This window comes from Haliaeetus leucocephalus, unplaced genomic scaffold, assembly GCF_000737465.1.
Source record: "Haliaeetus leucocephalus isolate CR32 unplaced genomic scaffold, Haliaeetus_leucocephalus-4.0 Scaffold555, whole genome shotgun sequence".
In the NCBI taxonomy this organism is placed as follows: domain Eukaryota; kingdom Metazoa; phylum Chordata; class Aves; order Accipitriformes; family Accipitridae; genus Haliaeetus; species Haliaeetus leucocephalus.
In genome coordinates, this window is record NW_010972991.1 from 19039696 (window position 1) to 19057844 (window position 18149).

At 38.7% G+C, this 18149-nt stretch overlaps 1 protein-coding gene across 1 annotated transcript in view; it reads right to left on the reverse strand.

Annotated features, from left to right (window-relative positions):
* MATN2 (matrilin 2) overlaps positions 1-13357 on the reverse strand; it is a 67822-nt gene extending 54465 nt beyond the window's left edge. Inside the window, 1 exon segment of the mRNA XM_010577141.1 lies at positions 13225-13357. Coding sequence (XP_010575443.1) covers positions 13225-13357 — 133 coding nt within the window.
* Between the last annotated feature and the right edge of the window lie 4792 nt (positions 13358-18149).

Sequence of the window (18149 nt, forward strand, 5' to 3'; positions counted from 1 at the left end):
GGCAATGTAAGTTCAGCCTCCAGTAAATAACAAAAGCTGCCTGTTATGTGATCAGTATTTTTTTTTTTCTTTTGAGATCAGTGCCCAGAATGGCTAGTGGCAGTGGAATGGGTAGATACTTGTGCTGTACCCCCTTTTGTCGTTGAGATTTTGACTTCATACCCCACGCGGGATGGAAACCCCCTCTGAATTACATAATTACTATTAGAGTGGGCTACACTGTGATGCTTTTTGTGGTAGTGCCTGAGAATTTGGAAATCTAACACTGATGAGGCAGGGTGGTATCAGTCCTCCATTACAAACAGGGAAAACAGAACGCAAAGAAATTCAGGTCAAAAGTATCTTAACTGCAGTGACTGATACGAGATGGGAAGGGACTGATTTTTCACGGAACTTGGCATTAAGCAGCACTTCACATGTACAAAGTACAGTTCTCAATGACGTCAACTGCAGCTGTGAGTGCTCAGCACTTCTGCAAATCAAACCCCATGATTTCAAACACATAATTAATGGCCATCAGGGAAAAGTCTCATCTAGTGGACTAGCTTAGCATCACACAGAAATTCTGTGGCTGCATCAGAGAGAAAACCCTGTTGTCTACAGGGGCACTCAACTTCGCCAAAAGAGCACTCATACACTTCCTGAAATCTTATATTTCAGCCATCAGCAGTCTGTTTTTTTCCAAGAGCAACTGAAGCAGAAATACCACAATGTATGTCTATATCTGACAATAGCAGAGACGGGCAGGCCAAGCTGACATGGATAACAGCAGAAGTGAAGGCTGGCTGCCTTCTGGGCATGCTACAAGCTTTCTGGGACTCTGAGTACATCCTCTGGCTTCTGCTCAGCATCCTTCTTTTTTGAAAGAATATGAGACATATGCATGAGTTGCATAATGAGAATAGATAGGGACTGACCATTCACAGAAAGCCAGCACATGGCAGTCTTAAGGCAAGCAGGGGGAGGTGAGCCACGAGCCTTGCCACAGAAGGCAGCATATGGCAAAAGATTAAAAGGACTTTAAAGGGCTTAATGGGATGCTGGTGAAGAGAAATCAACTGAGGTTTAATACTTACATTAAAGACCCATCCAGATTAGGAAATCCCTGAGCCACAAAAGCATGGCAGTTGGGGGAATACCTGCAGGCAATATTGCCTTGTCCTTAAACTTTTTCATATGCATCCACTTTTGACTGCTGTCAGAGACAGGACACTGGGTTAGATGGACCTATGGCTTCAATTAGTGTGTCTGCTCATGTTCTTAAATACCTGTGGCTAGGAATAAACCTGTGAGGTAGCTAGTTGCCTGTTTGTCTGCCTGGCTTGAAAGATTAAAGGTGGCAAGAATACTCATCAAACTGCAGTGGCATCCTCATCTTACTAAACTGAGATACTCCTAATCAGCGATCTCCCTTATTGCCCAACCCAATTCAATTCCCAGTGTACTCTCATCCATCTTGTACGTTGAATGAGGCAAATACTTGGTGGAAAAGTAGTATCTGACTGTATAATTAAAGGTCATGTCATACTGCACAAGTACAAGTGGGCCAATCAAAGACTCAATTGGAAAAACATCTGTCTGTAGACAAGCCTTTACATGAGTTCACTTGTGACTGCTGATGAATGCTAATCATGTACTTCTGCCAAGGCAAGGGGTGAGAAAGATGCCTGTTTTCACTTGTTAGCTCAGAGGCCTCTTTCATAGATTATCAAGAACATTTGTGGGCATAGAATAAAAATACTCTTTGATGACAATAAAAATGACTGCCTGGATTTATTCATGTGCAGTCTACAGTATGCCTTTATTCAGAAGCGTAGGAATATGCTCGGGTTGCTTATTCTTTCAAAATCAGAGGATGTTGAATGCAAGCCAAATTGAACAGAAACAAAATTCCAGTTCTAATGGGATACAGATATCCTGACATATTAACTATTTTCCACCTTACCATCTTAGTGGCATATCTAATTATTAATTATTTTTACTAATATAACATGAAATACTCCAGCACGGTTGTAATACAAAGATAACGCTAAGATATGATTTGTGGGAGCAGAGCAAGGGGAAAGAAAGATAATTACAGAAAAAATGCTAAGAATATGTATGTGTATATGAAGGCAAGGACAGAGAAGGGAGAAGAGTAAAATGACTGCTATTTTATTTCCCTTAAAACAAGTCAAAACTATAGCCATGGTGTTGAATCCTTTTAATTTGAATATAAAAATTTGGATCCCAGTCTGAAGAGACTCAGTTATGTACTTTGAAGTCAGGCATGAATCTTGGTGGGAAAAATCCTGGATGGTGTTAGTGGATAGTACTACCAGAAATACACCACATTGTGCTAAATTACTTAAGAAAAATCTATCAGTCTGAATGTAATACAGTATATTTCAAAACTACTTTCACTAGCAAAATTCTATCTATAGAAATACCAAACATTTCCAAATTAAAATGTATTTAAATTCTTTGTCTTCTGAATTGGTGGGAATTTTTATTAACCTTGTAATTATTAAAGTTGATTTAACTGAGATGGGCTCCATGAAAAATAAAATGTAACTTTTTTACTAAGAAAACTCCAGCTGGGTGGTATTTTGAAGAGTGGCAATCAGTAATGACTAACAGATCTGAACACTCATACCCTCAGATAAACTTTCAGTGATTCCTTTTAGCAGTTGCATGCTTTTGCACTTGCTCTGTAAACTATAACCTCTTCCTCTTACCAGCTCTCATTTTAAACAAGGAACTTTCTCACAACACTGGCAAACATCCTCATACCCCAAAGTAATTCCCTTCCACTCTTCTTATGAAAAGTGACATACTCATTGAAAAGAGCTACTCATCCATAAACCTGCTTCTAAGTCAGCAGAGGTTTTGTATTGCCAACACAAAAGTTAAAAAAACCCTCAGTGTGAGTTGTATTATCCAAAGGCAAGGCCAGGAGAGGCAAGGCAAGGACAGACAAGGCAAGGGAAGGACAGGTCAAGTCAATAGTTCTCCTCCTCCACTCAATATCCAGTTTTTCTGTAAATGACAGTCACAGTGATGCCACCTTTGCAAAATTAACAATGCAAGGAAATTTCAGTTCCAGTTAGAAGACTCCAGCTGGGATCCAACTACCAAGAGATACATTAAAAAAAAACTTAAAAGAATATTTCACATAATTTCCTCTAAAGTTGAAAATTCTATTAAATTATTTTATCTGATCCCTGCAGGTTTCTTTCTACTCCTTTCTCAAAGCAAATTATGCTCAAGCCTGAACTCCTACTTTGGCTTTGACGAAGTTCATGCTGCTTTGACTTTGCTCATCCACCCAGGGTCTCCGTCTGAGAGTGTGTTTGTACCCTCTCAGCTTATTTCTAATTAATGCGACATTGCCTTAATATAACTAAAGCAGAGCCAGGGAGTTTTCCTGGGCATTGGAGTTGACTCTTCTAGGCTGTTAAATCATTAGAACAGTTCCTGGTATTGTTTGTCCTAGGACAATTAACGTTTTCTCAAACAGTCCTCAGGCATGATATGGGAAGTAACATGAGCCAGGAATCCATCCTAATAAGCAATGATGTGGATGCAACTACTCTGCAAACTCGGGGTATTTAGTAGTACAGAAGCAGGCCATTTTACACCACTGGTCTCAGTGCCAGAGAGCAGTCTAAGATAGAAGCTAAGCTCAGAGGCCAGCTGGCCTGCATCCACAGTATTAAACTCACCTTCCTGCTAAAATAGAGTGGCTGTATGCAAGCTGCCTACTGAGAGTAATCCCTGTCCCCCTGTAGCCTCTGAATGATGCACAGAGATTGCTTGGGGAGTGCTAATCACTGTGGGCCAGAGACAGTTCCAGCAATTTAAAAGCAACAATAATGGTAGAGTCCCAATTCCCAAGAATGTCCCATGGCACTGTTTAATTTCCTTAAACATTTCCATTTTGGGATATTCAAACTGAACACATTCAAAGGGCCCAAGTTTTAGATGGTGATTTTTCAAAAGTTTTTGCAAGCCAGCTCCCTTGAAAAGATCATTTAAAAATGAGTTATTTATTTTCTATTGTTGTCCTACATCTTTATGACTCCTTAACACTTTTTTTAAAATCTGGATATTACTTATTTGGTTATGTAGGTCTTTATCCTAATACATGAGAATGGATAAATATTAAAGAAAGCTATTGCTGTATGCAAAGCAAAAGGAGGTTAGCGCAATTTGGTAAATACTACAGCAAAGTTAAGACATTGAAAAAGTAATTTATAACAAGTAAATATTAGTTCCATGAAGGTGTTTGCTATAGACTAAGAAAATTTAGGCAAAAAGGAGGGATGAGATCAGTTAAGAAAAAATGAGATCATAGAAAAATTATTGCCTGAGCAGGCAACACATTAATGGCAATTTTAAGACTCAATATATTGTATTTCTTAGCTCACTCCACAGTAATGTATATACAAAAAATTACATGTCCTGCTACCCTGCCAGCAATAACACCAGGTTTATTTTTAGATTTTATCTTTGACTAACAGAACAAAAGTCTTCACTCAGAATAAAATAAAAGAGGAGAAAACTATTCTCCCAGCTAGCACATTTTAAAACGTCTTCCTAATTTTTTTGTATTTCTTTGCCATTTTATTATTTCATTTTCCCTCTAGCCTTCAACCTTACTTGCCTCTCTCTTGTTTACAACTTTATAAATCTTTGCTTTCTTTAAAAATCTCAGTATAACTCCTACCAAATTTGTTTCAAAATGTATGAACTTGCTGGGTGTCAAGTATTTGTTCTTGAAGTCCAGAATTCTGGTTTTCCCTAGCTAAATATCCAGCTAGCAAGATTGAATTTGACAGGTTCTCAGGTATTTCCAAAAGATTTCTTAGTTCATCAAGAAGGTTTAATCTTCTTGCCATACAATCATACAAGAAAAGAATGCTCAAATTTGCAATTCATAAATATACCAAGAGCAAAATGCTCAGATGGGAAGAAAGACATATCTATGTATTACCTACATACACCTTCTAGGAAACTGCAGTAGCTTCATTTGCAAAGATCAAGCATGAAGTACATAGCAGTTAATGTAACATCGTTTCTGTTTGGAAAACACATTTTGTGGTTGTTGCCAAGATTAAATGATGAATAGCAGTAATTCCAAGCACTTCTTGGCTTTAGTTAGACATTTTGTGCAAGTTACCTTCCACTCCTTTCTTTTTTCTCATTTTAATTCAAAGAAGGGCAAAGGATGGTATGGTGCATTTCAGATATAATCATACCTAGTTCCTGAATAAACATTAGAAACTGCTTATTACCCCTTTCCTGGCAGGCATATGTGCTGCACTTGGTTCTGCAGGTGACTCCATCTCTTGCCAGCTCTGGGACAGATCCTGGCCCCAAGACCTGCCCCCATACTCCCTGGCCCCATCCTTGCTCTGAGACTTTCCCCAAACTCACAGGCCTCTGGCCCTAACCCAAAGATTCATTATGAGTTTGGCAGCTCACCCATTCCTCCTTACAAATTTCTTCATCTGGGAACAATCTCTAAATGCAACACAGCCCCCAGACATTTCCTTATTGCCTCTGACAAAATCTTTTCTGAACTTCCAAAATTTCTAGGAGAACTGTACAGCAGGAGGCTCTTGTCCACAGATTTCCATTTCCTTCTACATGCAAATGCTTCATTATCAGTCACTGCGGAAGGGTCCGTTACCTTGTTCTCAGTTCACCCCACCATTTCTATTCCTTCCCTGCCATCCCTTCCAAATTAACAAGGTCATTATTAATATAAAGTCTCTCTAATTCCAGAGTCCCCAAACTGACTTCTAGTATTTCTCTATTTCTTTACTGAGACTGGTGCTGTCTCTGGCATGAAGCCAAAGCATGGTGTAGGAATACTCTCAAGTTCTTAGTTCTTTTTGCATATTTCAGCTGTTCTGAGATGGAAACTGTTGGGTTTCCTGACAGGAGTCAAACCTGCTTTAATGGGCAGGAGGACCGTGGAGCAGGTTGCTTTCCCTTGCAGGCAGGGGAACACCTGGAGAGAGGGGTAAAGCATCCTGACATCCCCATGCCAGTCCCAGCAGCATCATCAACCCACCACTTCCTGATGGAAACAAATGTTACGTGCTCTCAGCTGCGCATAGCTCGCACCTATGAGAGAGTAGGAACTCATGTTCTGAGCTATGATGGAGAAACCTTGTAGTACACACAGTTAATGCTACTTTGAATCCAGTTCCCACAGACAGCCTGGAGGCATTTACTCTTGCCTGTGACTGTCTTCCTGCACACATCTGTAAGACAGCAAATCACAACACACAAAAAGGTGATTGTGTGGGACAAGATGATCTTCATATCTTTCTCCTTGAAGATCTGAAACTCCTATCTTGCCTGAGCTACTTGGGGCGCTGTTGGAAATTATTACAGAAAGAACAGATAGAGAAAGTAAATGACTGTCAGTAGCAGCATAGAAAATTCAGTGAAAAAATGTAACCTTAATGAGTTTGTGCTGTTCTGCTTTCAGGACATTAGCTTAACTTTTTAAAAACTCCTATCCATACTTTTTTTTTAAAGTTGCCCATGTCTTTGTTTACAGGGAAAGCTGTTAGCAACTTCAACATTACTCGTTGATCAGCTGACCTGAAACCACAGATTTCTATCTACTGGTAACAGTCTAAGTATCAGACTCCTTTCCAGAATAGTTTCAGAAACAGCACCAAGGGATAGTGCCATATACCATTTCCCCCTGCCCCCCAAAATATGTGGGACATCACGCCCACTGCCAAACCATTAGTTCTACCACTTCACCAGTACTTAAATTTAAGTAGACAGTGTCTTCTAGCTTCCAAAGCAATTTAAAGGCATATTGTCTTCATTCACAATAGTGTCTGATTACCGACTCATGCCTATAAAACGAGGTGTTCCTTAAGTTATGCAAATGCTGTTTCCAGGATTTTCAAGTTAATCTTGCACATATGTGCTTTTTAAATTATTAAGCTAAAGTACTCACAATGAAGCCAAAAACACCACACTTTTGAACATACAGTGTTCTTTCATTTAGCCTGATCTTCCTTCAAGACAAAATACACAGAGGAGGCTTTGAGCTCTTTGAGAATTTACACATAAAAACTGTTTGTAATTTTACTCAGTGAATTATTGTCAAGGCAAACTTTTTCAAACAGAAATGGTATTTCACAGTAATTTGTGGGCGTTGTAACAAACAACTTCAGAAACACGAAGAGCATTTGGAGTTTAGTACACGACTTGTTTTTTTCTGTAACAGCAGATATTCTTTACTCCTTGTGGAAAACTTACAGATCACTTTAAAAAAAAAAAGAAAAAAGAAAAAGGGAAAATGAAAAAATGGGGGGAAGATAAAAGAATAAGAAAAAACAAAGAGAAGAGAGAAGAGAGGAAGAAGGGAAAAGAAAAGGCTTTGTTAGAGGAAATACTTATACATTAAAGGAACACAAGAAAATTTCTTGTGCTGCTAGAAATAGAATTATAGCCTATATAACATTAATTACTGAATTGCCCTTTAAGTGGCTTAAAAGTAAATGCCATTTTGATACATGACTTGAAAATTAATAATGAATACTAAATACGACAGTTGGCAAGCATAACGTTATGTGGTTAAAAATTGCTAACTCAGACCAAATTCCAAACTTTCTGATCTCCATAATAGGCTGCAGTTGAGCGTACTCAGAATAGGACACAAATCCCTGGGGTCTCTCATGGTCCCAGCTAGCCCTCATGGCTCATCAATTGGGCCTGCTTAAGGGATAACTTCTGCAGAGAACAAATGGCTGGGCAGGGATATGATCACTGTTCAGATCTTGCCTTCTCAGACCCCAGGACCTCTGTTAGGGGCTGGGTAGGCACAAGCCAGGCTACCAAGCCTCAGAGCCACAGACAGAGTCTCCCACTGCAAACAAAACCCAGAAACCTGAAAGAGTGGGGTGGTCTGAGCAAGTGCAACCTTCCTGCTACTGTTTTAGACCCCAGCCAGGTAGATAATGGACAACAGCTATTGCAGGGAAGAGGCTGACAGCTGAGAGATTAAGATGAAAGCTGAAGTTTCAAGACTTGGCATAAAGTCTATGGGAGACCTCTCAGCTATTGAGACAATCACTACTGGGAAGCGAAGCATGCAATTGTTAATATTGCCTTGAGGCACAACGATTGTAAGATGTACCTACACACCTCAGAAGGAAGAAACAGGTGATTTCACAGAGTGTAAAATGCTTTGCTCTCTCTGTTTCCATATGTAACACATCTCTGTTTATATGGCAATTTTATGTTTTGATTAGAGAGAGTCTAAATTGATATGTATTTGATTACCTTGTATCCTTATAAAAGTTTGGTTAGGATTTTGCTTATATTTTAACTAAAAACATGATAATTCAAAAGATGTAATTTGCAACCTCTTCCTACCTTTATCTACTGCCTGGAATAGTTTTGATGTCCCCAAGTACTATACCAGCATAGTATGTCAAACACATTATGTAGTTACCATGACACAATTCTGACTTCAATTGCAATGCAGACTTCAGTTACAATGAATCTACTTAACGTGTTTGAGGACAAAAAAATTTGGCAGGGTTGCACTGATTTGAAAAAATAACGCATACACACATATGCTGAGGCTGCGAATGAGTTTCTTACAGCAGTTGTCATCCCATGTTGGTCCAGCAGTCCACATTAGCAGGATTTAGAGATCTCTGGCCAGCTCTTAGTGTATAAATGTACAATGAATTCAACCAAAACTAAACAGAAATCTTATCTGCACTCCACAGAAGCATCATAGACCAGACTCACTTTTGTCACATATTTTCCCCTCTGATGTGTGGCTAAAATTTAACCCAGAATCGTTAACCTGATAAAGTCCTTGAGCCCGAAAGTTACATCACACGTTTAAGAACTGGGTTGGATATAAGAATGTTTGGAATAATTTTAACTGATTGTAGCGAGTGATTCATAAATTTAGTGAGCACCCTGTGTACTTCATATTACTTCCCTTCATATTATTAGTGGAATCATATATACACAACCAAGAGATAAATCATTATATATTTTGCTGTAAAATATAATTTAACACAGACAGGGACACTTGTGTTTAGCAGCAGTTTCTACTGAACAGGAGCCAAGTACATTTCCTTCTTGGCCTCCTTTCCCCTCTCTGTTTCAATTTTGTGCAGTATCAGTTAATCTCTTGTAGTTTCTTTCTTGTAATATCACATAGTATCTAAAGGAGTACCCCTAAATTAGCTTTTCTCCTCACATAAATAGTTGTTTTCAAAAACAGGTAGGTGCATGTTTTATATGCCTAAGGAACAGAAGGAATGTTATTGCTTAGAATGTTATTCTACAGCTTATTCAATTATTCCCATGCATACACTTGAGAGCTCTCCAAAGAAATATGCCCATGTGACATGAAATACATGCCCAGTTTACAAGAACAGAGTTCACCAAGAAAAAAAAAAAAACACAAAAACTTGTGTTTTTTCCACAGTGTTGAAATTTTGCTTTCTTTTTTAATAAATTATTAAGATGCACTAGGGTATAAGTCCCAAATCCCCTCCATCAAAAAACCCCACAACATCAAACACCAAAAAAAGCTACATCTTGCAAGAACTGGGCACATGTTGCTTCTCAACATGGAACCTGCTGAAAGATGCTGTGGACCTCTGACCATGGCCTTGAAATCACAGTATGGAAACCACTACTCTGGACATCTGACACAGCTCTTCATCTGTTTAGGTGCAGAAGTCTGTTTCAGTTATATCTGAGAGGAATTTGCTAATGTAACAGACATAATTTTATCTTTATAACCATGTAGCCAAGTATATTTCCATTACTGCTTTTCTATAGTATCCAAAAAGAAATTCTAAGCTGGCAAACTGTGCTTTCAGTGATCTGTGTGTAATCTAATAAAGCAGCTGTGCTCAGCAGGAGCAATGATTTTGTCAGAGCTAAGCAAAAACTCTTCAGAGCTCTGATAAAGCCCTTAAAAGAGAAGATTCTAAAACAAAAGATGAATTTCCTTTAAGGAATCAGGGTAAGGCCAAAGATCCAATACTCAGGATCAAATTAACTGATGAGGGGAAAGAGAAGGCAAATTTTAGTTCATACGTCACGTAAGGGGAGAGGCGACCGCCCTCTGCTACAGGAAAGACAAATGGACCACCCTATTTCTTTCTGTTATTTCACAAGATTTTGCAGGACTATGGAAACGATCCTTTAAAACATAAATATACCTACATTAAACCAAAATTTTTCCAGCAATCTCTAATACAAATTCTGTTATTACGAGAAATACATGTATATTTTCTATCACTAAAGCAACTACACATGTTCTACAACTAATATGCTGCAAGAAAGATTTAAGAAAATGTTAACAAATTTAAATAAATTGGCACAATTGACAAGTTTTACATACTTTGAAGTCTGATTCAGTGTTTAAAGAAAGAAAAACCTGCAAAGCAGTTTGGCTTTCAAGGGCCACACTGAGAGAGTTTCAAAAACTTTATGTGAAATCGATCCTTGCACAAAAGATTTCAGACCTTTAATGGAAATTATTAGCTGTAGCAATAATAGTTTTAAACCACAATAAGCAACGAAAAAGATCTGCCAAATTAGAACAACACACACTGAGTTTTAGCAGAAAGACTGGGGATAAGAAACATAGAAAAGACATAGTTTATTCCTTCTGAAACCTTCATTAAAACATGTAAGCTATTAGCCCTAACAAGACAATTAAGAAATCTATGACATATTAGTGCATGGCTGCCAAAAAATTAAATATCTATATGGACAATCCCACAGGATTTTTCATCCATTCCATTTTGCTTATTTATGTTAGTTTCCTGGAGCAAGGACTTTTAATTCTGTACATGGACACTACTCGTATTTTACCAATAAATAGTCGTCACAGCAGTACACTCTTGTTTCAGAAATTGGTAAAAGGAAGAAAAAAGGAATAAAATTATTTTAACGCTACTAATAGTTACATAGCATAGTCTTTCATTTTAGTGCTAAAAAGACAGAGAGCTCCACCCAAAAATACCTCCAAAACCTGAACTTTTATTACTTTTCCAGGTATCTGTTGGTTCTTTGCAGCTATATTGTTCACTTTTGCTTGCCAACCAACATTTTCCACAACAGCAGCAATTGTCATCACCACTACTATTTATAATATACATATTATGTAGAACAGGACAGCTTCTAATCCCTGCTGAATTGCTGTAATTCTGGAGGGATTTTATTAAGTCAATAGATTTGATGTCACCAAGACCATGGTTTGGCCCCATTCTTTCTCATGTCATTTAAGGAACACTACAGCTTTCCAGCAGAGTGGCATGCATTTTACACATTCTGTTCTTTACAGAGAGGCACATTTTAACCATGCCACTGTTTATATGCACTGCTGAATCTGAAGCAGGTGACCTAATTTATTGTAACAGAATGCAAGGCCCAAGAGTCTGACTCCAAACTGCCACGTACTTTTATGGGCTGGACCAGAAAATGTCCCAAGTTTCTTGCATCATTTAATGTCTTGAAAAGGTTCTTTCAGCCAGAGCTGCCAGAATTGTTTGCATCCTGCACATGCCAAAGTGAATAGGGATCCAGGATTTTCCAAATGCAGGGACCACAAATTGCTTGGCTTTTGAAAGAAAGAAATAATTTAATCTATACATTTTGATTTATATCGAGTGCTAATTCCTTTCATACATTTTCCACTAGAGGCTATAAAAGCAATTTAAAAAATCATAGGGAAAAAAGGCAAGCTGAGAAACGTGTCACCTTTTAGTTTCTCTACATAACACCTTGCTATTGCATTCATTTTCTAGAGACAGGGAGTTTATTTCTTAAAGTAATAAGTTCACCTAGGGTATTTGCTGGGGACACTAAAATATTCAGGAGGGGCTGCTATTTAATCACATTTTAGAATTTAGGATTTTAGAAAGTTTGAGAGTCTTGTTCAGTAAGGCGTGAATGTGGGTACTTCTCTTTGCTGTTCCACACCCATGTTTTTTGGTGGACTAGATTTCCAGAGCTGTGGTTTTCAGCCTTCAGTTGCAGAACCCCAAGTGTCTCAAGACCGCATCTATTACTTTTGAGAAAGATGAGTAAGACGGGGAAATCTGTTGTCATTTGGCTTAAATTTGTTCTATAGGAATTGAAAACCAATGTTTTTAAGTTAACAAAGGACAGATTGCAAATGGTACTTTATGAAATTTTATATATTTAAAGGATTATGTTTTGTTTGGAGAAGAGTTTCACTGATAAAACTTGGCGCTCCCCTCTCTGTCACCCATTCTCCCATGTTCTGGCTTGCTTTCTTCTTCTTTCTTCCCAATACATCTTCTGCAGTACCTTTCACATTCCTCATGTTCACCTAGGTTAGGTGACCTTTATGGGGAGGCAGGCAACTTAACATCTCCCAGTGGCTGGAGAGAGATATCTGAATAGATCTACTATTGAGGTGTATCATGAATCCCTAATGATGGGCTGTGTCCAAAGCCCCATCCATGCTGTGTTTTCATACTCTGACAATTACTTTAAATAATAAGCAAAAGAAAATTATTCTAAGTCACAAACTGTTAGCAGATGAAAAAGTTGACCAGCAAACTGCCTGATGATGTACAGGCAATGATCAACAAGAGAGACATGAACCTTATGTTTTAAAATATGACAGCCATGAGCTAAAACTGCTAGATCCTGTCCTCTTTTTTTTTTAGCAAAAGAGGAAAAATGAGCTACTCATTATAAAGAAAATTAACCTGACAAAATGAAGACATTAGCATCAATAATGTAATGACAAGCCTCATTTCAATAGCCACTGATTTCCATTCAATCATCCTTACACACAGCATATACATATAGACAGCTAAAACTTGCTGGCATCGTAAAAGGAAGCTTTGACAGAACCTCCATGGACCAATATGTATTTTCTCTAAACAGTGAAAATAAGGTCCTTTTTCCAAAACAGTCCTGTAGTAAATATTTATTTCATATCACTTACATAAAACAGATCTACTACCCCAAAAGTAAACACCTTCTTTCAACAGCTGCTAACTGGTCAACAAACTTTCTCATATTCCTGCTTGCAAATAGCAATCTCCTTTTTATTACAAACTATCTCAGCCAACGTTTGTCCAGCTGCTTATGCCTTTTATAATTTGTATTTCCAATGGCTTTTGGTGGTGATGTGTAGTTGTTTTTCTGTGGGGTTTGGGGTTGGTTTTTTTTTTGGTAACTTACCTAGTAGATATTGTGAGTTAACATCCCTTCTTCGGAGAAAGTGTCCTCCAGGGAGATCTTTTGCCATGACAGAGACCGTAGAAAGCAGAGTGTGTCCGAATAGCAGAAAGAAGCATGCAATCATTTTCTTCATCTTCGGGAAATAGACAGACATTCAAGGATGTGAAACTGCAATAAAGGAGAGATGAGCGATTTGATTACACAAAAAGATACACTGTCCGCCACCCAGCTGCATTGCTTCCCTCCCAGCACATACAAACATGCAGATACACTGGCATGGAATAATACCTACACCTACAAAAAAAGATCTACATAATAAAGTAGCAGCTAGCAGACCCTGCATAGCGTTTATAAGTATTGTCAGTTGAAGTTCACAGTTAACATTTAAAATGTATCAACTTTTACAATCATTCATAATAATCATGTATTTTTAAAGCAAGAAAAGGAACTTTATTTCAGTCAGCCTGTCAGCAAAAACAGGTTTGAAGAGGACAGAAATATATTTTCGGTATTCTATTCAGCACTCCGTTGCATTTTTTCAGAAGTTTAATGGTTCTTGTAGTCTGAGGGATACCTGCTTCAGAAAATCTTGGAGAATTAAAACAAGAGAAGGGAATATATTCCAGAAACAGCAACTATACATGTGAACCAGTAACAGCTCATGCTTCCTTTTCAGAAGACTGTCTGTGGTTGCTAGCATGAAGATAACACTGCAGGATGAATCTTGTTTACTCAAGGAGACTTCTGAGGACTGGCAATGAGCTTGCCATAGGTTATGGATTTTTGTCATACAGAAGAACAAATTGACAGGCAGAAGTCCAACACTAAGAGATGACTCCTGCCCAGAGTTTGTTAACACACCATCAAAAGCCATGGCCGACTGCCCACAAACAGAAAGCTAAGACTGACATGCTAAAAGCTCATCTTCTGGCCATGTCCATTGTTGGTGGGCTTCCTCAGATGGCGATTCCTTCTACTTCCCCCCAAAACTTTACTGTTGTGAGTTGTGAAGAGAGCATCTCACAGGAGCTAGATTCAGCCTTGGAACTGGTGATATGATGAAGTTTGAAGAGCTCCTCTAGGTGCGCAGGAGATGGATAAAACTACTGACTTTCACAACAAAGAACTGTTCTACCTGAAACTGAGTGGAAATTTTAGAAGCAGTGCAAATTTTAACAGTAATTCTTCGTTAAGTAACTAAGATGTTGAAAACAATTTTAACAGGGTCTTAAACCTGATAAGCGGATAGAACCACAGATCTGTAACAGAAGGCAACTAAATGCCCCAGTTCAGAAAGAGAATTGATTTTTTTCCCACCACGAGGTACTCACTGGCAGAAAAGAAAATTCTGAGTAAATATTTTCTCTCTAATAAAAAGATTTTATACATTATTCTTTAGTCTGTCCTGCACAACTGTTACACAGTGATCTATTTTTCTGTCCATCAATCTATTTTTCTGTCCATCAATCTATTTTTCCTTTTGTGTCTTCTACTCAGCATCCCCAAATGTAAACACAATGTTCTGGTGTATATGCGAGAGAGCAAAATGAACTGATTCTTTGCACTCAAAATGCCTGGCCTTGCTTAAATGTTCAGTATTATCCAGTAACAGTCAATATGTGATTTAAGGACATTCAAACTAGGAAAGAGATGTAAATAGTTGGTGCTTATAACAGTGGCCACAAAAATTTAAATTTTTGGAGCCCTAGCAGCAAGGACACCTAGATGGCATTATTGGTAGAGTATTTCTAGTGCTTTAGTCAGAAACAGATGGACACTGCAAACAGCATGCACCACTGAAAATGGGACAAAATTTTGCTGGACGCAACAGTTGTTACTGCTGGAGATTACCGACGAAAGCTTCTCCCAGGTTGTCTCCTTACTTCTCAGAGCATCGTCAACAAACACAGGGCTGTCTGTGCAAGGGGGCCTCCTCTCTCTCTGGCCTGTTCCTTCAGCACACAAGGCAAATGGACCTCAAAGATACATGCCAGTTCTAGCACCAATGTTTTAGAAACATAGAAGCCAAGCTCAGAGAGCTAAGGAGTGTAGAGATATTCCTTACAAGGCTGTCACAGGAACCAGGCATGAACAGCTTGTTCAAGAGTGCTATCTGGCTGTTACCTAGTTATCAGTGGCATAACTCATCCCTCCTTCCTATCCATCCTAAAGAGCTGTGAAGATTGGGCTAATCTCTAAGTAAAGCCATTTTACCTGCTCCTGATGGCAAGTTAGTGGAGAACCAAGGATACTGCGGCAGAGCACCTTCACAACCTGTTGCTGAACCATCCAGTAACAGCATGATGCCAAAGGAAACTGATAAAGTGACTCAGGACAGTCCTACCAGCTCTGCAAAGTATCCCAAATTAAACCCTCTTACCTTCTGGCACTTGACATACTTTATAACTTTGTAGCAATTTTTGATATTTGGTCACAATTTCAAATTCATTAGGTTCACAACTGTCCCCAGGCAAGTTCATAAATATGAAAAAAAAATTGTTTGTTTGCTGTGACTTTAAGCCTTTGAATTCTGTTAGAAAAATGTTTATATAGCATGCAAATATCATATGATTAGCTGACCATATAAACCAAAATGCCTGCATAATCATTCATTAGCTGTCACTGAATTCTGAAACATATTAAAGCAGTAAATTTTCAATTTTGCGTGATTTTACCAGTCCCTTTGAAAAGTAAGGTTGGCGGTACTAAAGAAACAGAAGCATTGAATAACAGTGCCTAGTTTTCTGGGGATCTTTTTATTAAAACTTAACATAACTTCTATTGTTCAATAGTACTTCATCTTGATTCAGAAACCTTAGATCCTTAGATCTCAATATCTTTATCCTGATAACCTTATCAGAAAATAAGCCTACTTACAATTCCACCAAAAAAGATCCAATTCTCATTAAAAAAAAAATTTAAAAAATGTATTTATCAACACACTCCTACCCTCACAAACAGTGTTTTAAAATACTGTTTCAAAAGAAAGAAATGTTTAACAGAGGAGAGCTTTAGTTGCCTCATCTTACGATTTTTATATATAAGATAATATAAAATAAAAATTAAAGTGAGTTTGCATCCATTTTCAATGAGAAAATAAACAAGTTCCCAAAGCCAAAGGCTGTGTATGCGATAACAGACACCACCGATACAAGCCTGTTGCCACCCTTTCATCCACACTAAAAGCTTCTGTGCTGCTTTCCTGAGGTGATGACAGTCTGGACTTGTGTGCTTTGCTCTAGCTCCAGGTACATATTTGTGTCCAACACTGCTTGCATTTTTACATGACCACTTTGTATTGTGGTTGCATGGCTCTTCAGCATACAGACCTCCCACAGTTCTTTGTTTATTTTCTGGGTCTTCTGCAAGGTCCCCTGTCTTCACTCTAGAAGCTGGCTGGTGTTTATTGCACCACATTCGGTATTTAGCACCTCATTTTCCCAGCAGGCTAAGCCAGGCTGTTGGCACAGTTCTTTGTAGCTTCATATTGCTGGCTGACCCTTGCTCTACCAGCTGAGAACACATTCTGAAAGTACCAAACTTGCAAACACATATTTTTGTGGCTACCTGGAAAATATGTTTCAAGCACCTTGATTCCAGCTGTCGCAGCAGGAATATTCAGCATTATACCATCAGGAGCCAACTCCCCGGGGCAGAACCAAGACCAATTCACTGTATCACAAACATCCCAAACACCTCAAAAGCAGAAGACACCAAGAGGAAGTGGGGCAATCCATGGGGCTCAACCAGGTTGAGCACCAGATGCACCAGCTTCCACTGCTCCATTCTTCTACCCACGGAGAGAGGAAGAAGCGGGTCCTATGCAGGGCTTTCACAGCAACCTTGGAACAGTCAGTGAAGCACACTGCTCTGCTGGACATGTGAAGAAACTCCTAACAGAGAACAGGTAACTGCTGCTCACAGAGGTACAATCTGGTGAGGGTTGCTTCCAATAGCTGCAGCTGTCTTGAAGGTGGTTGGTATAAAGGAGGAGATTATCCTAGAAGATGGCAAGTAGATAGATGGGCTCTCTGGTTCTTTTCAGGCTTCCCTTGCTCCCTAACTGGCTGCTAGCCAAGAGCTAAATATTTCCATGGTGTTTTTCTTATCAATTTTATCTGTGCTTGCTTAACCATATACCCATGCAACAGAATAACTTTTCTGATGCACTGTTACGGATTTTCAATTTTCATGAACTACAGTGTAAGAATACTGAAAAATGAAATTGGGACTTCATCTTTAAATGACCCATTTCCTTTGTTGCACAGCACTCAAACAACAGAAGCCTGTTTCTACCCTTTCAAATGTCTTTCCATTGAAGTCTCCTCATAAGGGATTGATGGATGTTTTGGACAGAGACAGTACTGAATATTCAGTGTCAGTAGTGATAAATCAATGACCTTCTCCACTGCATGGTGCATGTTATTAAGATTTGTCCTCTTCACTGTGATAACTCTTAAATAATGTCAAGGGAGAAGAGATGCTCTGTGGCTCATGCTGAAGTCAGTGTCCTTCCATCTTTTAGCCCACTTCAGGGAAATTTCTTTCACACAGATTTGGGAAACCCTTCCACTGGCCTAGAAGGCCACCTTTATTTCATTCAAGTACCTTAGAAATGTACCTGTCCTTGCTGGGCAGATCATGCTGAAAAAGAAATTGGAAAACCAGGGTAGTAATATGTTTCAGCTCATGCCTCCTACTCCTCTGGGTGGTCTCCTTCCTCATCTTGCAGTACAAGTTCCCTTCCAAGGCTAAATAAGAAACATGAACTCCACAAACCCCTATGTCTCCACCTTCTCCAGCTGCCACCAAAACTGGCACAATGCACAGAAGGGTAAATTCTCAGCAGTTACCTGGAACATCAACACCTTTAATAACTGCAGATAATATCCCCTCTCTTGAACCCATATAATTTCTCATCATAG